The sequence below is a fragment of the Chiloscyllium plagiosum genome, unplaced genomic scaffold (assembly GCF_037043375.1).
Source record: "Chiloscyllium plagiosum isolate Xiang-an unplaced genomic scaffold, Cpla_swu_hap1 HiC_scaffold_22, whole genome shotgun sequence".
NCBI lineage: Eukaryota > Metazoa > Chordata > Chondrichthyes > Orectolobiformes > Hemiscylliidae > Chiloscyllium > Chiloscyllium plagiosum.
In genome coordinates this window covers 69,467,365-69,486,246 of record NW_028270160.1, presented here as the reverse complement: position 1 = coordinate 69,486,246, position 18,882 = coordinate 69,467,365, and the positions used below count along the sequence as shown (strand labels likewise).

General features: G+C 42.0%; 1 protein-coding gene across 1 annotated transcript; it reads left to right on the top strand.

Moving 5' to 3' along the window:
- Nucleotides 1-1,140: 1,140 nt before the first annotated feature.
- LOC148146037 (NACHT, LRR and PYD domains-containing protein 3-like) lies at nucleotides 1,141-17,173 on the top strand. Its single transcript, XM_087999237.1, is given in 6 exon segments — nucleotides 1,141-1,267; nucleotides 3,236-4,029; nucleotides 4,031-4,983; nucleotides 10,164-10,250; nucleotides 12,046-12,213; nucleotides 17,045-17,173. Coding segments are annotated over 6 exon segments (2,121 nt in total). The 5' UTR covers nucleotides 1,141-1,236; the 3' UTR covers nucleotides 17,133-17,173.
- The last annotated feature ends 1,709 nt before the right edge of the window (nucleotides 17,174-18,882 follow it).

The following is an 18,882-nucleotide window of genomic DNA, read 5'->3' as shown; positions in this document are numbered from 1 at the left end:
ATGTGACTGGAAAGGGTAATAAGTTAGTTAAGAAGGCACATGCGACTGTTGGCATAGCTTTTATTCAACGAGACATAGATTATAATAGTTATAATAGTTATACAGGATTTTGGAATACTGTGTTAGTTCTGGGATTATAGGAAGGATGTGATAGCACTCTAGGGCTGCAGAGGAGATTCACCAGGATATTCCCTGGGATGGAGCATATCAGCAATGGAGAGAAGCTGGATAAGCTCGGGTTGTTTACTTTGGAGCCGAAAATGCTGAGGGGACGTGATTTACAATGATAAGATTACAAGAGGCATGGATAGGATGGATGGACAGTAGCTGTTCCTTTTAGTCAAAGGACCAAGAACAGGCAGCAGACTTTTATACTGAAGGGTTTGATGTTTAGAGAGGATTTGAGGAATGTTTTTCACCCAGAGGGTGTTGGGGTCAGGAATGCACTTCCTGAGAAGGAAGTTGTGATGGGTAATCTCACAAACATTGAACAGTAATTGGACCAACACTTGAAGTGTCATACCATTTATGGCTATGGATCGCATGTAAGAAGGTAAGACTAATGTAGATCATGCTGTGTTTTTTGATGGAACAGAATCTACGCTTCTGTGATTGTTTCACTCTGAAAGAAGAAGCAGTTCGGAAGATAAATGATGTGTTGACTTTCATTTTAGGATGATTTGTGAACAGGAGTATGGATGCGTTACTGTAGGTGTACAGGACTTTAGTTTATCATCAGGTTTAGGTACACAGAGTTCTAATTCTGGCATGTTCACCCTCACTTGTCACTGAACAATAGATTAGCTTGATGGTAATGGTAGTCTGAGGGATTATCCTGGGGGAGAAGTTACAGATTGCGATTGAATACAATTCTGCTGCTGCTACTGTGATCTACAGCACCACATGAATGCCCCGTTTGAGTTGCAATATCTGCAATTCAATTCTACTGACTGTTCCACAGTTCACACCGAGACCCATTCACCCATCAGCCCTGTCCTCAGTGACCTACTCGGGTTTGTGATGTAGGAACACTTCCATTTTCATATTCTCATTCCACTAACGGTCTCTCCTTGATGTCATGGCCAAGTATGAGCCATGGCCTTGATGATACAGTCCAAGTATTTCTAGCAATCAAACATGGTTGCCTCTTTAATGGGTGAGGCTGCCACACACTACTAATGAAATGAAACATCTTTCCCAGGTTTTGACTTGCTTTATAATGCACGCATCGGAGAGATGGAAGGAGAGCTATCAGATCACCTCAAAGGTAAGTCAAAATAAAAGTAATCGTTAATCATAAAAACGTACCGCATTAATTAAGTTCTAACATTTTATTTGTGTCTCACATTTCATCACTGAAAGGAAACAAACCCTCCAAATTATTACCATGAACTGTTTCTATAAAATGCAATCCAAGTTACAACACGAAGCAAATGAACTGGAACTTGGGCATGGACAGTGTTCCAACTGACACAGATTATATGCCACATGTGTGATATTGAGCTTTGTTGGAAATTGCTGAATGCTCATTTTGATATTCCCAGCTGCTCTGGAGCAGACTGAGCCCAACCTTCCAGTTTTAGATGCTGAACCACAAAGTCACATTCAGTTTTGCAAGTCAGTTGGTTTCAAGATCTTCCCTGGTACTTTGTCAGGCCATTATTTCTTTTTCCTTCAGTCACATCAGGGTCTGAAAAGAAGTCTTGCTTTTACTGTCAATACAAGGCCGTCGGGTGCCTTTATGCAAATGTAAACCTCAATATTGCCAGAGTCTCGGAGTCTACAAAGTCTGTATTGGGCTGGAGTCACATAAAGCTCCAGACCCAGTTAAAGCTTAAATCAAATACATGACAGACTGAGTAAAGATGATGTCATTTATAGGATCACAATTGGTTCCAGACTAGTTACTGATGAAGTCAGATCTGATGAATACAGAAGTTAGAGTGTGGTCCCATAGTGTGGACAGACTGAACTGATATGTATGTACTGGTTGAAGAAGGTCTTGATTCATATGTCGGCTCCACCCTGGGCAATGACTTGAAACGCACAGTGACCTAAAGAAAGTGTGGATATGGGTCACGTATAGAAACAGAATCTTTAAACATCCAAGTGTCATATTTCTACCAACTGCATATGTACTAGAGTTCAACATGTATCAGATTGCACACATGTTGTTTGGGCATTGAATGAAGGCACAAATAGGGCTACAATGATATTAGCTTGACCTAATTGATCAACCAGGACTAGATAAGGAATTGTTTTTCAATAAGTCACATATCCCAGAAACACATTTCTACACACAGTGCTGAAACATTGGATTTGTGAAGAGCCCATATTTGCTGAAATCTTACTGACATAGAGTAGCTGTGTCAAATACTGTACTCAATTGTCTGGCCAGGCAATTAGTTGGCTTGGAAACATATTTAGGCTCATATCGAGGTAAGATTTGCTTCGTCTATGTCGCGGACTTGTTAAAACATGAAATCAAATATGGGGTCAAGCTGGGTATAGGTAGATTAACATGAAGATTCAGAATAGATAGGGAGTCCATTCACATACAATCTTAGACTGTACAATGAGAGGCTTCAGCTTTCGCACTGAAATGGACAATGAGTTGATAAAATTGGTGGAAGATCCCAATGTTATCCTTATACATCGACAGTGTTATTTTATAATTATGGTTCACATAGCACATTTAATTGTATCACTGGTTTGTCATCCTGTTCCCAACATTAAGCATTGAAAAAGTGAGTATTATGCACAGTCCCTATTCAGCCAGTGGGCCATATGTTTACATTAGGTATAAATTGTCTGAGATTGAAGCAGACATCAATCTTATAAACACTCTGATACTATCTCCACTGGGGACAACAGACAAAACAAAAATGAATACAGTAAATAATAATAAGTGAACAATGTGATAATATTTGGCTTCTCACATGTTCCAATGGTAAATTCTCCTCAAATGGAGATGACGATAGAGTGGAGGGGCTTGTCTGTTATAATGTAAAGTCTACTATAATCCATCTGATTCTCCCTGATTTATATTTAATTTAATTCAATATTTATTCGATAAGATTAATTTCTAGCACAGCGTAGTAAAATTTGGATTCGACTCACATATTTTGTATTGCTACCCAACTCAAACTCCTCCTTGCTTCTCGTTAATTGTTTTAATGTAGTTAATTAACAAATAAGAACAATGCCAACATAATTGTGATCATTGTCATGAAAGGTATACAAGATCAACACAAGCAACACCTCCTCCACCAAACCGAGCATGTGGTCAAACACACCATCAAAGGAGACAGCAAAATTACGACCATTTCCCTCACTGATCGATATACAGAGCTTATCATTATTTGCACTCTGCGTGAACAGAGACTAGTGGAACACGAGCTCCTTTCCAGAGGCAGGGAACATGAAGAATGGCAGCGGAAGTACCTCACCAGCGAACTTGAAAAAATCCGGATTGATCAATTATTCAGGAGCAGTTTTGGCCACTCCAGCCTGTCTGGCACCACGGTGGTTAGTGGAGTGGCTGGCATTGGTAAGACAACAATGGTGCAGAGGATGGTCCATGAATGGGCAGCAGGAAACATCTATCCTCAGTTCCAATTTGTTCTACATTTCACATTTCGAAATCTTAATGCCATCAACAGAGCCGTTTCTCTGACTGAAATGGTATTGGATCAGTACCCTTATTTAGAAAAGATAATTGAAGATATCTGGATGAAACCTGAATATCTTCTCTTGGTTTTTGATGGATTAGATGAGTACAAACACCAGATTGATTTCACTGGCCGCGTGGCTGGTGATGTCTCTGCGAATCACTGTGTTGCGCCTGACTGCAGATGTGAAGTTTTTGAAATGGTGCACTCCCTGGTACAGCAACAGCTGCTCAGAGGTTGTTCTGTGCTGGTTACCAGCCGGCCGACTGCCCTTGACTCATTGGAAAAGGCCAATGTCAACCTTTGGGCTGAGATCCTGGGCTTTCTTGCTGATGAAAGAAAAGAATTTTTCAGAAAGTTTTTTTGGCAGTGAGCAACTCGCTACCAATGTCTTCAAACACCTCGAGGAGAATGAGATCCTGTACACCATGTGCTACGACCCTTCATATTGCTGGATCATTTGCTCAACCTTCGGCCCACTCTTTACACAGATGAAGTGCAAGCAACCTCTTCCCAAAACTATCACTCAACTTTTCTCCATCTACCTTTCCAATCTCTTGGACAACCACAAGCGAGATGTTGAGGACCAGCGGATGGTTTTACAGCGACTCGGGGAGTTGGCTTACCAGGGAGTTTCGAAAAGGAGAATTGTTTTTAATGAGAATCACTTCATTCAGCATCAGCTGGAGTCCAGCAAATTCATTTCAGGATTCATGATGGAGATCTTGGAAAGGGATGACACAGCTAAAAACATTGTGTACACATTTCTCCACCTTACCATCCAGGAATTCTTGGCCGCCCTGGCTCAGTATTTGAGTCCAAAGCATCAGAACATGGTGGAAATGCTTCACTGTGCTTTTAAGAAGGATGATGGTCGGTTTGAGATTTTTATTCGATTTTTAGTTGGTCTTTCAACACCCACTTCATCCCGAAATCTGGAACCATTCCTGGGTCCGCTGTCTCATCACACGACCTGTCAGGTGATAGACTGGCTGCAGGCCAATGTTCAGGCAGAAATCAAAAACATGGACAGAGCCACTGGAAAGAGGAAACTGCTGAACATATTCCATTATTTGTCGGAGTCTCAGAATAGAGCTTTAGTTCAGAAGACCATTGGATCTGTGGAGCGTTTGAACTTTGGGGACTCCAATCCAAAAAATGCACTGAGATTAAACCCAATGGACTGTTTTGTAATGTCTCATGTTGTACAACTTTGTGAGTCAGTGATGGAGTTGAATTTGGAGAAATGTTATATTCAGGAGGAGGGGATCAAACGATTGGCCCCTGCAATCCACAAGTGCAAAGTTCTAAGGTATGTATTGATCCGGGTGAAATTAGATAACATGTCAGCAATGACCCACTGATTTTCTCTTATAAATTCCACCTGATATGAATTTCATAGGAACTTAGAATCTCTACAGAGCAGAAAACGGTCATTTGGACCATCTAGTCTGCAACAACCCTCTGAAGTGCATCCCATCCAGACCCCTCCCCGATCCCTGCATTTCCCAAGGGACATGAAAGGCTACAGAAAAGATTTAGAAGGATGAAGCCAGGATTGGAGCGTTTGACCTATAGGGAGAGGCTGAATGGACTGGGACTGTTTTCCCTGGAGCATTGAAGGCTGAGGATGACCTTATATATCGAGTTTATAAAGTCATGAGGAACATGTTTAGGGTAAATAGGCAAGGTCTTTTCCTTGGGATCTGGGAGTGAGAGGGGAAAGATTTAAAAGGTACTTAAGGGGCAACTTCTTCACACAAAGGATGGTGTGGGTATGGAATGAGCTGCCAGAGGAAGTGGTAGAGGCTGGTGCAATTACAACATTTAAAAGGCATCTGGAGGGTTTATGAATAGGAATCATTTAGAGGGATATGGGCCAAATGCTGGCAAATGTGATTAGATTAATTAAGGATATCTGGTCGGCATGGACGAGTTGGACCAAAGGGTCTGTTTCCTTGTTGAACATCTCTATGACTCTATTACCCATCTGGTCTGCACATCCCTGGAAACTATGGGCAATTTAGCATGATCAGTCCATCTAACCTGCACATAGTTGACTGTGGGAGGAAATCGGAGTACCCAGAGGCAACCCCCGCAGACACTGGGCGAATGTGCAAACTCCACACAGACAGTCACCCAGGGGTGGAATCAAACCCAGATCCCTGGTGCTGTGAGGAAACAATGCTAACTGTTGAGCCACTTGTCACTATAGTCGCTGAATCACAATTACTATTCGTTTATTTTCTGAGAGTCAAGGTGTTTTCCATGCTTTTTATTTATTTTTAACGCTACTACCGCATTGACCTTGATACTGAGTGCTCTAACTATAACAAAAAAAAAGCACCAGGCGAACTTGGTTGGTCTTACACTGTGAGACATTCAAAGCCACAAGGAGTCTGGCAGAGTCTTTAACTAGTGCAATGACAAGGAAACAAAGAACCGAGCCAAATCATCGTACCTCTGTGTTCACAACAGAGTAAAATTAAAACCTTCAAAGATTTTAACCTCAGCAATTCCTAACCAGACTTTATAACCAATCGCAGACTCTGTTGATAATGAAACCTAGACGGTAGGTTAATAACTGAAACAACAAAAAAAAAAGCAATTTATTATCAATATAGGAACTTTAGCATAGCAAACTTAAACAACAAAGTTTGAAACCAATAACCTTGTTTTCAGGGCAATTCACACAAAAGACAGACAGACAGACAAGTAAACACAGTGAAGGGATAATTAAAATAAAGTAACAAAACTGGCCAGATTAAGTGGTTTTCATATCTTACTCTCAATGTATATTTAATGGTTTCTTTGTTAATTTTCTGAAGATATCGATCTGTGCCACCTTTGAATTCACTCTGAGAACTGAAATTCTGAAATAAAGTGGAAGGTTAGGCAGGGAGCATTTAAATCTTCATGCTGTAACGTCAATAGCGAAGTTCATTCTCTCAAAAGCACAGTCCCAAAAACCAACTTAAACTGTGATCTATGCCTATGTTTGACCATCTCGTTCTCTCCCAAAAACAAATGGAAATTGCTGTTCTGAGGAAAGCTCATTGGACCGAAATATATCTATCCACAGATGCTGCCAGACCTGCTGCGCTTTTCCCTCAATTTTTGTTTTTGTTTCTTATGTCCAGTATCCACAGTTCTTTTGATTTTATGTTCTATCCCAGGCTTGTTCACAACAATTCCCAGGTACTGGCCTGATCAATTCCCAAACATTTCTTATCTAGTTCAATGTGCTGCTCTCCCACTGTGCTGAAACATCTACAGGATCCTATTGATCAAGAGCTAACCTGCCATTAACTGTGAGGCCCCACCTCGCGAACAAACAGCAGCTTGTTTGTTTGTTTTGTTGAAACACAAGTTGCTGTTCACAATCCAAAGATCATCTCCAGCTCATTGCAGTTCACAGCTACAAATCAAAATCAATAAAATAATAAATTAAACGAAAAGTTGGCGAAGGTTTGAACACTAATCCTAAGAGGCCCTCAATTAAATGAACAGACCTGGTGTGTGACTGAACACAGTTCACTGACAGAGAATAGCAATGGAGATCAGGTGGCAAATCAAACTGTTGAACCCAACCTCTGTCACCAATTGTGTGCCATTGCAGAGATGAATATCATCCTTTGTAGTTTACTTTTACAAACCAAAGCTAATCTGATATTGTATTTGACCCAACCATTCACTAGATAAAGAGTAAGTGAATGCTGTACCTAGTTCAATGCAGAATACGTTGCTAACACAGCAAGGCTGCCATTCATGTATCTGAAACTGTTACGGGTGAGGGTCAGGGTGGGTTTGAAATAGAGGTTCAACAGTCTGTGATTTACAGGAGGCATGATCTGCCCTTTGTGGTAGCACAAAATTCACCATTCACCTCAGCAGCAGGGAGATTGGGCAGCTCATCACCACATATTTTACCTGACTGTTGGGATAAACTATTATCCATTCTGCTTGGAACTGAAAACATGGCATGTGATTGTTAAATGCATCAGAGAAGCAGGAATTTATTGATTGATTGATGTCTATAAGTCTTTTTCTTTGTTGTGTTATCCAAGCAGGGCAATAATGCCTCACAATTAACCATTACTTTTACTCTTTGCTGGATTACATATGGATGAGTTCAATGGGATATAATTGCACAAATGTTTAAAAAAAAATGGATATAAGACAATCAATTTTCTGTCTTGCGTTCAACTTGTCATAGAGTCAAATAACATGGAAACAGACCCTTTGGTCCAACCAGTCCATGCTGAACGTAATCCCAACTAAACTAGTCCCACCTGCCTGCTCCAGGCCCATATCCCTCCGAACCTTTCCTTCTCATGTATTTATCGAAATATCTTTTAGAGTCATAGAGATGTACAGCATGGAAACAAACCCTTCACTCCAACCTGTCCACGCCGACCAGATATCCCAACCCAACCTAGTCCCACCTGCCAGCACCTAGCTCATATCCCTCCAAACCCTTCCTATTCATATACCCATCCAAATGCCTCTTAAATGTTGCAATTGTACCAGCCTCCACCACATCCTCTGGCAGCTCATTCCATACACATACCACCCTCTGTGTGAAAAGGTTGCTCCTTAGGTCTCTTTTATATCTTTCCCCTCTCACCCTAAACCTATGCCCTCTAGTTCTGGACTTCCCGACCCCAGGGAAAAGACTTTGTCTATTTAGCCTATCCATGCCCCTCATAATTTTGTAAACCTCTATAAGGTCACCCCACAGCCTCCGATGCTCCAGGGAAAACAGCCCCAGCCTGTTCAGCCTTTCCCTATAGCTCAAATCCTCCAGCCCTGGCAACATCTTTGTAAATCTTTTCTGAACCCTTTCAAGTTTCACAACATCTTTCCAATAGGATGGAGACAAGAATTGCATGCAATATTCCAACAGTGGCCTAACCAATGTCTGGTACAGCCGCAACATGACCTCCCAACTCCTGTACTCAATACTCTGACCAATAAAGGAAAGCATACCAAACGCCTTCTTCACTATCCTATCTACCTGCGACTCCACTTTCAAGAAGCTATGAACCTGCACTCCAAGGTCTCTTTGTTCAGCAACATTCCCTCGGACCTTACCATTAAGTATATAAGTCCTGCTAAGATTTGCTTTCCCAAAATGCAGCAAATCGCATTTATCTGAATTAAACTCCATCTGCCACTAATTGCACCCATATCCACCACTTCCTCAGGAACTACCCTCTGAGTTTAAAACAATTTCTTCTTGTGACTTTTTTAACTCTGTCTCCTCTCACCTTAAAAATGTGCCCCTAGTCTTGAAATCCTCCATCCTCGGGAAAAGACACCTACCATTAAGCCTTTTTATGCCGCTGATGATTTTATAACCCTCTGAGGTCACCTCTCAACCTCTTATGCTCCAGTGGAAAAAAATCCCAGTCTATCCAGCCTCTCCTTATAACTCAAACCTTCCATATCAAAGCTTCCTGGTAAACTTTTTCTGAACCTTCTCCACCTTAACAATATTCTTCTTTTACCTAAGTGATTATAACTGGACACAGTATTCCAGAAGAGGCCTCACCAAAGCAAACTTCAAAGAATTATGTACCTGAATCCTTAGCTCCCTCTGTTGTACAACACTGCCCAAAGCCCTCCCATTAACTGATTAACCTCTCCCCAAGTTTGTTGTATCAAAATGCATTTATCTAGATTGAACTCCATCTGCCATTTCTCAACCCATTGACCCATTTTGTCAAAATCCCTTAGAAAATCCTCTTCTTTACTATGCCACCAATTTTGATATCATTTGCAAACTTACTAACCATGCCTTCATCCAAATCGTTTCTATAAGTGACAAACAAAAGACAAGCCAGAACCGATCTCCATGGAACATTGGTGGTGACAGGCCTCCAAGTGTGAAAAACAACCCTCCTCTTTGTCTCCTGCTGTTAAGCCAATTGGCAAGCTCTCCCTGAATCCCATGTGTCCAGTTTTGGGTTAAAATATATATTCTATTTCCAGGTCATAAAATGGGTAATACATAATAAGGCCATCTGGCCAATTATGTCTGCACTGGCTCCTTAAATGGCCTACACACTTCATCCTATTCCCCTCCTCTTCCCTCAAAGCTATCACATGTTTTCTCTTCAGGTATATATCAAATTCCTCTTTTCAGAGTTGTACTGGGTTGTACTGTCAATAGCCTTTCAGTCAGTGAACGAGTAACAGCAATTTACTGAGTAAAATATATGATAAGAACTGTACACCTCTCATTTTTCATCATTCAAGCAATTAATCTACTGTTTGAAATATGTGTTCACTGGTCACCAACTAATTCAGTGAGAATAGTTATGCAAGATTTCAATCTGTTTTCTAATACTGCACAACACTGTTCTATCTACCCATGCCTCAGTGTGTCAATGAGAAACAATTGAATGGAGTTTCTGTAAGGTGAAGTTTATGTTATGTTAATCGGAGAGATTTCCCATTCCTTGATTGTTTTTTTTTCTTGGCTGTTAGGCTGAATGACAATAACATTGGAGATACAGGAGTCAACATTTTGTCTGCATCATTGACGTATTCGGAATGCAAAACAAAGCGATTGGAGTAGGTAATCTTCCCAACATTAACCCCAAATTTTATGTGCAATGATTTGTGGCAAGTCGGGAATTTGCTGTATCTTTGGCATGACCACTGTTGAATATATAGGGGAAGGTGAGGACTGCAGATGCTGGAGATTAGAGTCAAGAATGTGGTGCTGGAAAAGTACAGCCAGTCAGGCAGCATCCGAAGAGCAGGAGAAGCGATGCTTTGAACATAAACCCTTCATTAGGACTCCTGATGAAGGGTTTATGTTCGAAATGTCAATTTTCCTGCTCCTCGGATGCTGCCTGACCGGCTATGCTTTGCCAGCACCACATTCTTCGATCTTGCTAGACTGCATCTGGAGTATTCGGTTCTGTTCTGGACAATAAGTATATATTAGACTGCAATCAAATTTCAACAGGAAGATATTAGATTACTTACAGTGTGGAAACAGGCCCTTCAGCCCAGCAAGTCCACACCGACCCGCCGAAGCGTAACCCACACAGACCCATTCTCTTACATTTTCCCCTTCACCTAACACTACGGGCAATTTAGCATGGCCAATTCACCTAACCTGCACATTTTTTGGATTGTGGGAGGAAACCGGAGCACCCGGAGGAAACCCACGCAGACACGGGGAGAATGTGCAAACTCCACACAGAGAGTCGCCTGAGGCGGGAATTGAACCCGGGTCTCTGGCGCTGTGAAGCAGCAGTGCTAACCACTGTGCTACCGTGCCGCCCACATTAGGGAGAAATTGAATCAGAATCTTTTTGTGGAAATTATGGTCACATGGTAACCAATGGAGATGTTTAAAATGCTGAATGATGGGACAGGATCGTTAGCTAAAAGATCAAGGAAAGAGCATTATTTTAAAGTTACAGTTAAGCCATTCATTCAGGAGCCAGTTGAAACCACACTTCTTCCAACTAGAGAAGCACAATTTTCAGATTCTCAACAAAAAGTGTTGTTAAGATTCAGAGACAAAAGTAAAAAAGTTAAGTTAATTTTTTTGTTCAATTAATACAATTTGGCCTAAGCTGATGTGTTTACATCCCACGTTGTTACAATGCTTGAGGAGAGATGCAGGGCATCGGAGAAAGGAAGAAATGACTCATGAAAAGGATTTCATGGATCCTGAACATAAGGTCTGAAGATAGATTGAAAACATTGGATCCGTCTCCATTAAGGAAAGGAAGCTGTGATGTAATTTGAATGAAGTATTAAAAATGATAATGACAGTGGAAAGAGTCGGTAACAATAAACTGTTCACTGCCATGAAATGATCAAGTATATCAGCACAAAAATTCAAGAAATTGCCAAAAGAAGCAAGAACAATGTGAGATAATCTTTTCTGCACAGTGACTGGTTAAGGTTGGAATGTTGTGCCTGACTGACATCATGGCAGAGGCCGGTTCAACTGAAGTGTTCAAAAAGGAATTAAACTTTGGTCTGGAAAGGCCCAGTGCACAGGGATACGGGATACAGAGTGGCAGGAAGTGAATTGCTCATTCGGAGCCTCGAATCACCTCCTCCTGCATTGTACCCTGTTTGATTCTGTGAGGCTGTAGGTACGCATATTCTTTTCAAAATTAAGAGTAAGGTCTTTCAATTAAGGTGTTAAAGACTAAAAGCATTAAAGTTAATTGATTATTAGTTCGTCATTACTGAGTCAAATAAAATGAAAAGGAGGCTGATGGTTCAAAAGCTTTCTCACTTTGTTATGCTGATCCAATTATTGCTCTTCCTTCTCAGTGGAATTTCTTTTATCTTTTCGAGCTGTATTGAAAACTGATTTGTAATTATCAATCTTTAGTTTGCAGGATAACAATCTGACATTTGCTTGCATTGAAGACCTGAGGATGGCATTTAGTCAGAGCGAATCATTGTCAATGCTATACCTGGATGGAAATAAATTCACAGATGATTGCATTCCGAAAATGAGAAACTTCATCATCAACTGCAAGAATTTGGAGCTGATTCAGTGAGTGCATATGTTAAAACATTAAACATTTCCATTGTATTGTAAACAATAATTTCCTTAAGTCATGTCCACAGCAAGTTCTTCAGGGGTGCTTAACATATTAATTCACCGGAACATAGAAAATCAGAACAGCAGCAGGCCATTCAGCCCATAGACCCTGATCTATCGTTTTATATATATATATATATATATGCCATGGATTATTATCCAACTTTGAACCCTGTTCCTGTTTTCTCCCTGATATCCTTGACCCCTTTAACCCTTAAGAACTTTATCTGCCTGGCGTTATAGAGATGTTCAGCACAGAAACAGGTTATTTTGTCTAACTGTCCATGCTGAACAGATACCCCAAATTAATCTAGTTCAGATGGAGTTTAATTTAGATAAATGTGAGGTGCTACATTTTGGAAAAGCAAATCAGGGCATGACTTATACACTTAATGGGAAGGTCCTGGGGACTGTGCTGAACAAAGAGACCTTGAAGTGCAGGTTCATAGTTCCTTGCAAGTGGAGTCATAGGTAGATAGGATAGTGAAGAAGGCATTTGGTATGCTTTCCTTTATTGGTCAGAGGACTGAGTCTAGGAGTTGGGAGGTCATGTTGAAGCTGTACATGACATTGGTTAGGTCACTTTTGGAATATTCTGTGCAATTCTGGTCTCTCTCCTAGAGGAAGGATGTTGTGAAACTTGGAAGGGTTCAGAAAAGATTTACAAAGTTATTGTCAGTGTTGGAGGCTTTGAGCTGTACAGAGAGGCTGAATAAACTCTGTTTTCTCTGGAGCGTCGGAGGTTGAGGGGTGACCTTATAGAGGTTTATAAAATAATGAGTCCCATGGTTAGGGTAAATAGACAAGGTCTTTCTCTGGGATGGGGGAGTCCAGAACTAGAGGGCATAGGTTTAGGGTGAGAGGGGAAACATTGAAAAGGGACCTAAGGGGCAACCTCTTCATGCAGAGGGTGGTGCGTGTATGGAATGAGCTGCCAGAGAAATGGTGGAGGCTGGTACAATTATGATGTTTAAAAGGCATCTGTGTGGGCACAAGAATAGGAAGGAAATGGGACAAGCGCTGGCAAATGGAACTAGATTAGGTTAGGATGTGGAGCTGCCAGTGTTGGACTGGGGTATACAGAGTTAAAAATCACTCAACACTACGTTGTAGTCCAACAGGTTTAATTGGGAGCACTAGTTTTCGGAGCACTGTTCCGGACAACCACCTGATGTAGGAGCAGTGCTCCGAAAGCTAGTGCTTCCAATTAAACCTGTTGGACTATAACCTGGTGTTGAATGATTTTTGGATTAGGTTCGGATATCTGGTCAGCATGGACGAGTTGGACCGAAGGATCTGTTTCTGTGCTGTACATGTCTCTGACTTGTTATGGACCAGGCCAGACCCCCTCAAAACATTTCAAGAAAGTAGCCCAGACCCTGACATTGCTCGTTGTTTTAAGAAGGTGTAAAGTGGATATTCCAGGAGAGGTGCCATTGGTCAAATCACTTCGTTTTAAACAAAACCAAATTTATTTACAAGATTAGTCAATGAAATAGAAGCAAAAGAGAACCGAATACAGAGTTAGATTAGATTACAGATTAGATTACAGTGTGGAAACAGGCCCTTCGGCCCAACAAGTCCACACCAACCCGCCGAAGCACAACCCACCCATACCCCTACATTTACCCCTTACCTAATACTACGGGCAATTTAGCATGGCCAATTCACCTGACCTGCACGTCTTTTGGATTGTGGGAGGAAGCCGGAGCGCCCGGAGGAAACCCATGCAGACAAGGGGAGAATGTGCAAACTCCACACAGTCAGTCGCCTGAGGCCGGAATTGAACCCGGGTCTCAGGCGCTGTGAGGCAGCAGTGCTAACCACTGTGCCACCGTGCTGCCCACTAAATAACCTCACCTATCCAAAAACCAAACAGACTTTACCTGTTCCCTATACTTGCAACAAGCCCCATAAACACCTCGTGGCGCAAAAGGTAGCATCAAACACAGGGCCTTACAGGAGAGAGATGTCAGACAGAGAGGATCAGCACGAACCTGCTTCTTGGATCAGCAGCCTCAAAACACTACCTGCCTGCTTTCAGTGAATAGCCAGACGTCCAAAAACCAAATCAAACCAGAGAAAAGCTGAGCTGGCGATAGTGACCATTCCCCTTTCATTGCACAAATTCTTTTAAAAATAAAACCTTGTTAAAGGAGCAGCATCATCACAGACTCTATTTGACAACATTTGGCCCTAATCCCCCTCAACTCTTCGCATTCATAAACCCATCCAGATGCCTTTTATATGCTGTAATTGTACCAGCCTCCACCACTTCCTCTGGCAGCTCACTCCAATCTCATACCAGCCCTCTGTGTGAAAAAGTTGCCCCTTAGAACCCTTTTAAATCTTGCCCCCTCAACTTAACCCTCTGCCCCCTAGTTTTGGTATCCACTAACCCTGGGGAAAACATCTTGTCTATTTGCCCTACCCATGCCCCTCATTGTTTTATAAACCTCAATAAGGTCACCCCTCAGCCTCCCACGCTTCAAGGGTAACAGCCCCAGCCTATTCAGCCTCTCCCTCTAGATCAAACCCTCCAACCCCAGCAACATCCTTGTAAATCCTTTCTGAACCATTTCAACTTTCACAACATCATTCCTATAGCAAGAAGCCCAGAACTGCATGCAGCATTTCAAAAGTGGCCAAAGCAATGGCCTGCACAGCCACAACATGACATACTAAAGCAAAGAAATACAGATAGTAGAAACCCGAAACAAAAGCCAAAATTGCTGAAGAAACTCAACAAGCCTGACAGCATCTGTGGAGAGAAAGTAAAGTTAATGTTTCGAGTCCAGTGATCCTTCTTCACAGCTGACTCCGTTTTTCTCTCTCTGTAAACCTGCTGAGTTTCACCAGAAATTTCTGTTCTTTTTGAGAACAATATTTAACTTTTTCTTTCCAACCATTCAGTGTTTTAGCCAACAAACACTCTCTCTGACAGGGAATTTCACAGACTCACCTCAACCTGAGTGAAGAAATTTATCCTCAGCTCAGCTCGAAATAGCCTACCCCAGATCCTGAGACATTGACCCTTGGTTCTGGACCTTGGGAACATCCTTCCTGTGTTTACCCTGACCTTTCCTGTTAGAATTTTGTAGGTTTCTAAAAGGTGCCCCATATTATTCTAACCTACAGTGAAAATAGTCCTAACTGATCCAGTCTCTCTTCATTCATCAGTCCTGCTATCCCACGAGTCAGTCTGGAAAACCTTTGTCGTATTCCTTCTATGCATGAATGTTCTTCCTTAGATAAGGGACAAAAACTATACACATGACTTCAGGTGTGGTCTCACCAAGGCACTGCATGTAGGCAACTAGACAGCCCTGCTCCTGTCGTTGAATCCTCTTCTCTCTTTTTTTTTCTCTTTTTCTGTCTCTCTGTCTGTCTGTCTGTCTCTCTCTCGAACCCAGACTCTCTTTGCCTCAGCATGCTCTAAGGGGTTGTAGGGGGGAGAGAGACTGTCACACATCTTCTGGAATTTGTCTTTGCAAAGGAAGTCTGGAGAAAGATGCAGTGGCCTTTGTCAAGGTTCATCCTGAGCAGCTCCATGACGCAAGACTCTGTGCTCTACAGTCTGTTCCCTGGGACGCACAACGAGACAAACATCAACTGCTCCTGGAGGACCGTCACCTTGCTGAAAGACACTCTTTGCTCTGCCTTAAAGTTGTTGATTGTTAGTTCCCATCTGAATCACACACACTGCTGTTCACCCTCCCTTTCCAGGAGTTAATCCAGCTGTTCTTTGACACTGAATACTCAGCAATCTCCTTCCCTGTTCGAGTGATTCAACTTCCAGAATTTTCCTCAGTCACTTCTCACTACCACCCTCTGGTGGATGCTCTTTCTCCTGCTGAGTCCCATGGCCTCCACGATTCCCATCTCATTAAGTTGAAACAAGTTGTTATCTCTTATTGGTTCCCTTTACGCGAGTTTCAGGTCTAGTCTGGTTGACAATGTCCTCACGAATTAACAAATTTGGTCCCTTGTGTTGCTACTGAGAATCTGATGCTCCCCAGTCAGAATCTATTCTCCGTCCTTGCCATTTGAAGCACTTCTTTGAGATGGTGTTCAAAGTGCAATCAACATTTCAGTGTGAAGTGATGTAAAATCAGCAAAATAAAAATCCTTGCCCATATCTGTCTTGATACCAGTCATTAGGAAGGAGTCATTACCGTGTTAATTACGTGTGTTGTAAGCTTCAGTGCCAAAGTTGAAACCAGATATCCATCCCATTTTCATTTCATATTCATATCTGAAACATACATCTTTAACCACACATTGTATATCAGTCAGAACGATTTAATGTCTTCTGAAAATACCTCTGGGCCAGACCAGGTAAGATTCCCAGATTCTCTTTGGTGATGGACATGAGTGAAGCAGATGTGTATTTACAGCAATCACTGATTCGGTTCTATGAAAATGGTGACTATGAAACTAACTTTCAATTCCGGATGGTTTAATTATTTGAGATAAAATTCAGCCAGGTGCTGGCATTTGTACTCTAGGTCACTGCATTACAAGTCCAATGCAATTTCCCCCTCCAACTACATCCTCAATTTACATCATTCCCCAAATATCAACACCTTAGTTTCTTACAGCACTGTCTGTGTGTGCAGCAGCTCATTAGATTCTCTTTCCCCCACCACTTACACCCATTTGTTACTGTGTAGCTGCTCACAGTTTGATTTCAAAATGTGTGTTTCAATTGGAAAATTATGAATGATTCTGTCATTTTAACTTTATTAATTGGTTGGTTATTAATCATTAATTTCTTTCTTAGATTATGGAGGAATCAGTTCAGTTCAGATGGAAAGAAGCAGCTCCGATCACTGAGAGAATGCAGGGCTGGTGTCCGAGTATTTGTGTGATCAAAGGATCAAGAAATTGCCAACTATTTGGACTTGATATTACTGAGAGGTGTAAATCTCTTACCTCCATCAAGTGAAACACATGAGATATTATATTGGCTCAAGAAAAACAATTCCTGGAATTCCGAAGTAGAATGGGAACGATGTGGAGTATTCAGTAGAAACTTTCAGTAGCAGCTGGTGTGTGTTGGTATGTGGGTGATATTCACCGTCGAGCACAGGGAGATGGAGCTGTGATTGTGAAGCTTTTATAAAAGAGTCCGAGAGATCGCCATCATAGAAACAGGCCTTTCGGCCAGCGTGCCTATGCTTTCCAGTTTTCACCGTTAAACTAGTCCCTTTTGCCTGTGTTTGGTCCATGTACCCCCATATCTAACCCATCCATACAACTGTCTAGATGTTTCTTAAATGATAAAATTGTACTCACTTCCACCACCTCTGGCAGCCCATTCCAGACACTCACCATCCTCAGTGTGAAGAAAACTGCCTTTCTATGCCCTTTTGTATCTCTCTCCTCTCACCTTAAACATATGCCCCAGAGTTTTAGACTCCCTTGGGGAAAAGCTGCTGGCAACCTACCTTATCTACGCCTCTCATGATTTTATAGTTCTGTATAAGGTCACCCCTGAATCTCCTAAACTCCAGGGAAAAATGTCCCATCCTATCTCATCTCTTCTTGTAGCTCAAACCTTCCAGTCCAGGTAACATCCTAGTAAATCCTTTCTGCCCTCTTTCTAGTTTAATAGTTACTTTCTATAGTAGAGCGACTAGAACTGCGTACAGTATTCCAAATGTGACCTCACTCATGTCATAGAGTCATAGAGTTGTACAGCATGGAAACAGACCCTTCAGTCCAACCCGTCCATGCCGAGCAGATATCCCAACCCAATCTAGTCCCACCTGCCAGCACCCGGCCCATATCCCTCCAAACCCTTCCTATTCATATACCTATCCAAATGCCTCTTAAACGTTGCAATTGTACTATCCTCCATCACTTCCTCCGGCAGCTCATTCCATACACGTACCACCCTCTGCGTGAAATAGTTGCCCCTTAGGTCTCTTTTATATCTTTCCCCTCTCATCCTAAATCTATGCCCTCTAGTTCTGGACTCCCCGACCCCAGGGAAAAGACTTTGCCTATTTACCCTATCCATGGCCCTCATAATTTTGTAAACCTCTATAAGGTCACCCCTCAGCCTCCGACGCTCCAAGGAAAAAGACCGGAACCTGTTCAGTCTCTCCCTATAGCTCAAATCCTCCAACCCAGGCAACATGCTTGTAAATCTTTTCTTAATCCTTTCAAGTTTCACAACATCTTTCCAATAGGAAGGAGACTAGAATTGCATGCAATATTCCAACAGTGGCCTAATCAATGTCCTGCACAGCTGCAACATGACCTCCCAACTCCTATACTCAATACTCTGACCAATAAAGGAAAGCATACCAAACGCTGCCTTCACTATGCTATCTACCTGCGACTCCACTTTCAAGGAGCTATGAACCTGCACTCCAAGGTCTCCTTGTTCAGCAACACTCCCTGGGACCTTACCATTAAGTATATAAGTCCTGCTAAGATTTGCTTTCCCAAAATGTAGCATCTCGCATTTGTCTGAATTAAATTCCATCTGCCACTTCTCAGCCCATTAGCCCATCTGGTCCAGATCCTGTTGTAATCTGAGGTAACCCTCTTCGCTGTCCACTGCACCTTCAATTTTGGTGTCATTTGCAAGCTTACTAACTGTACCTCTTA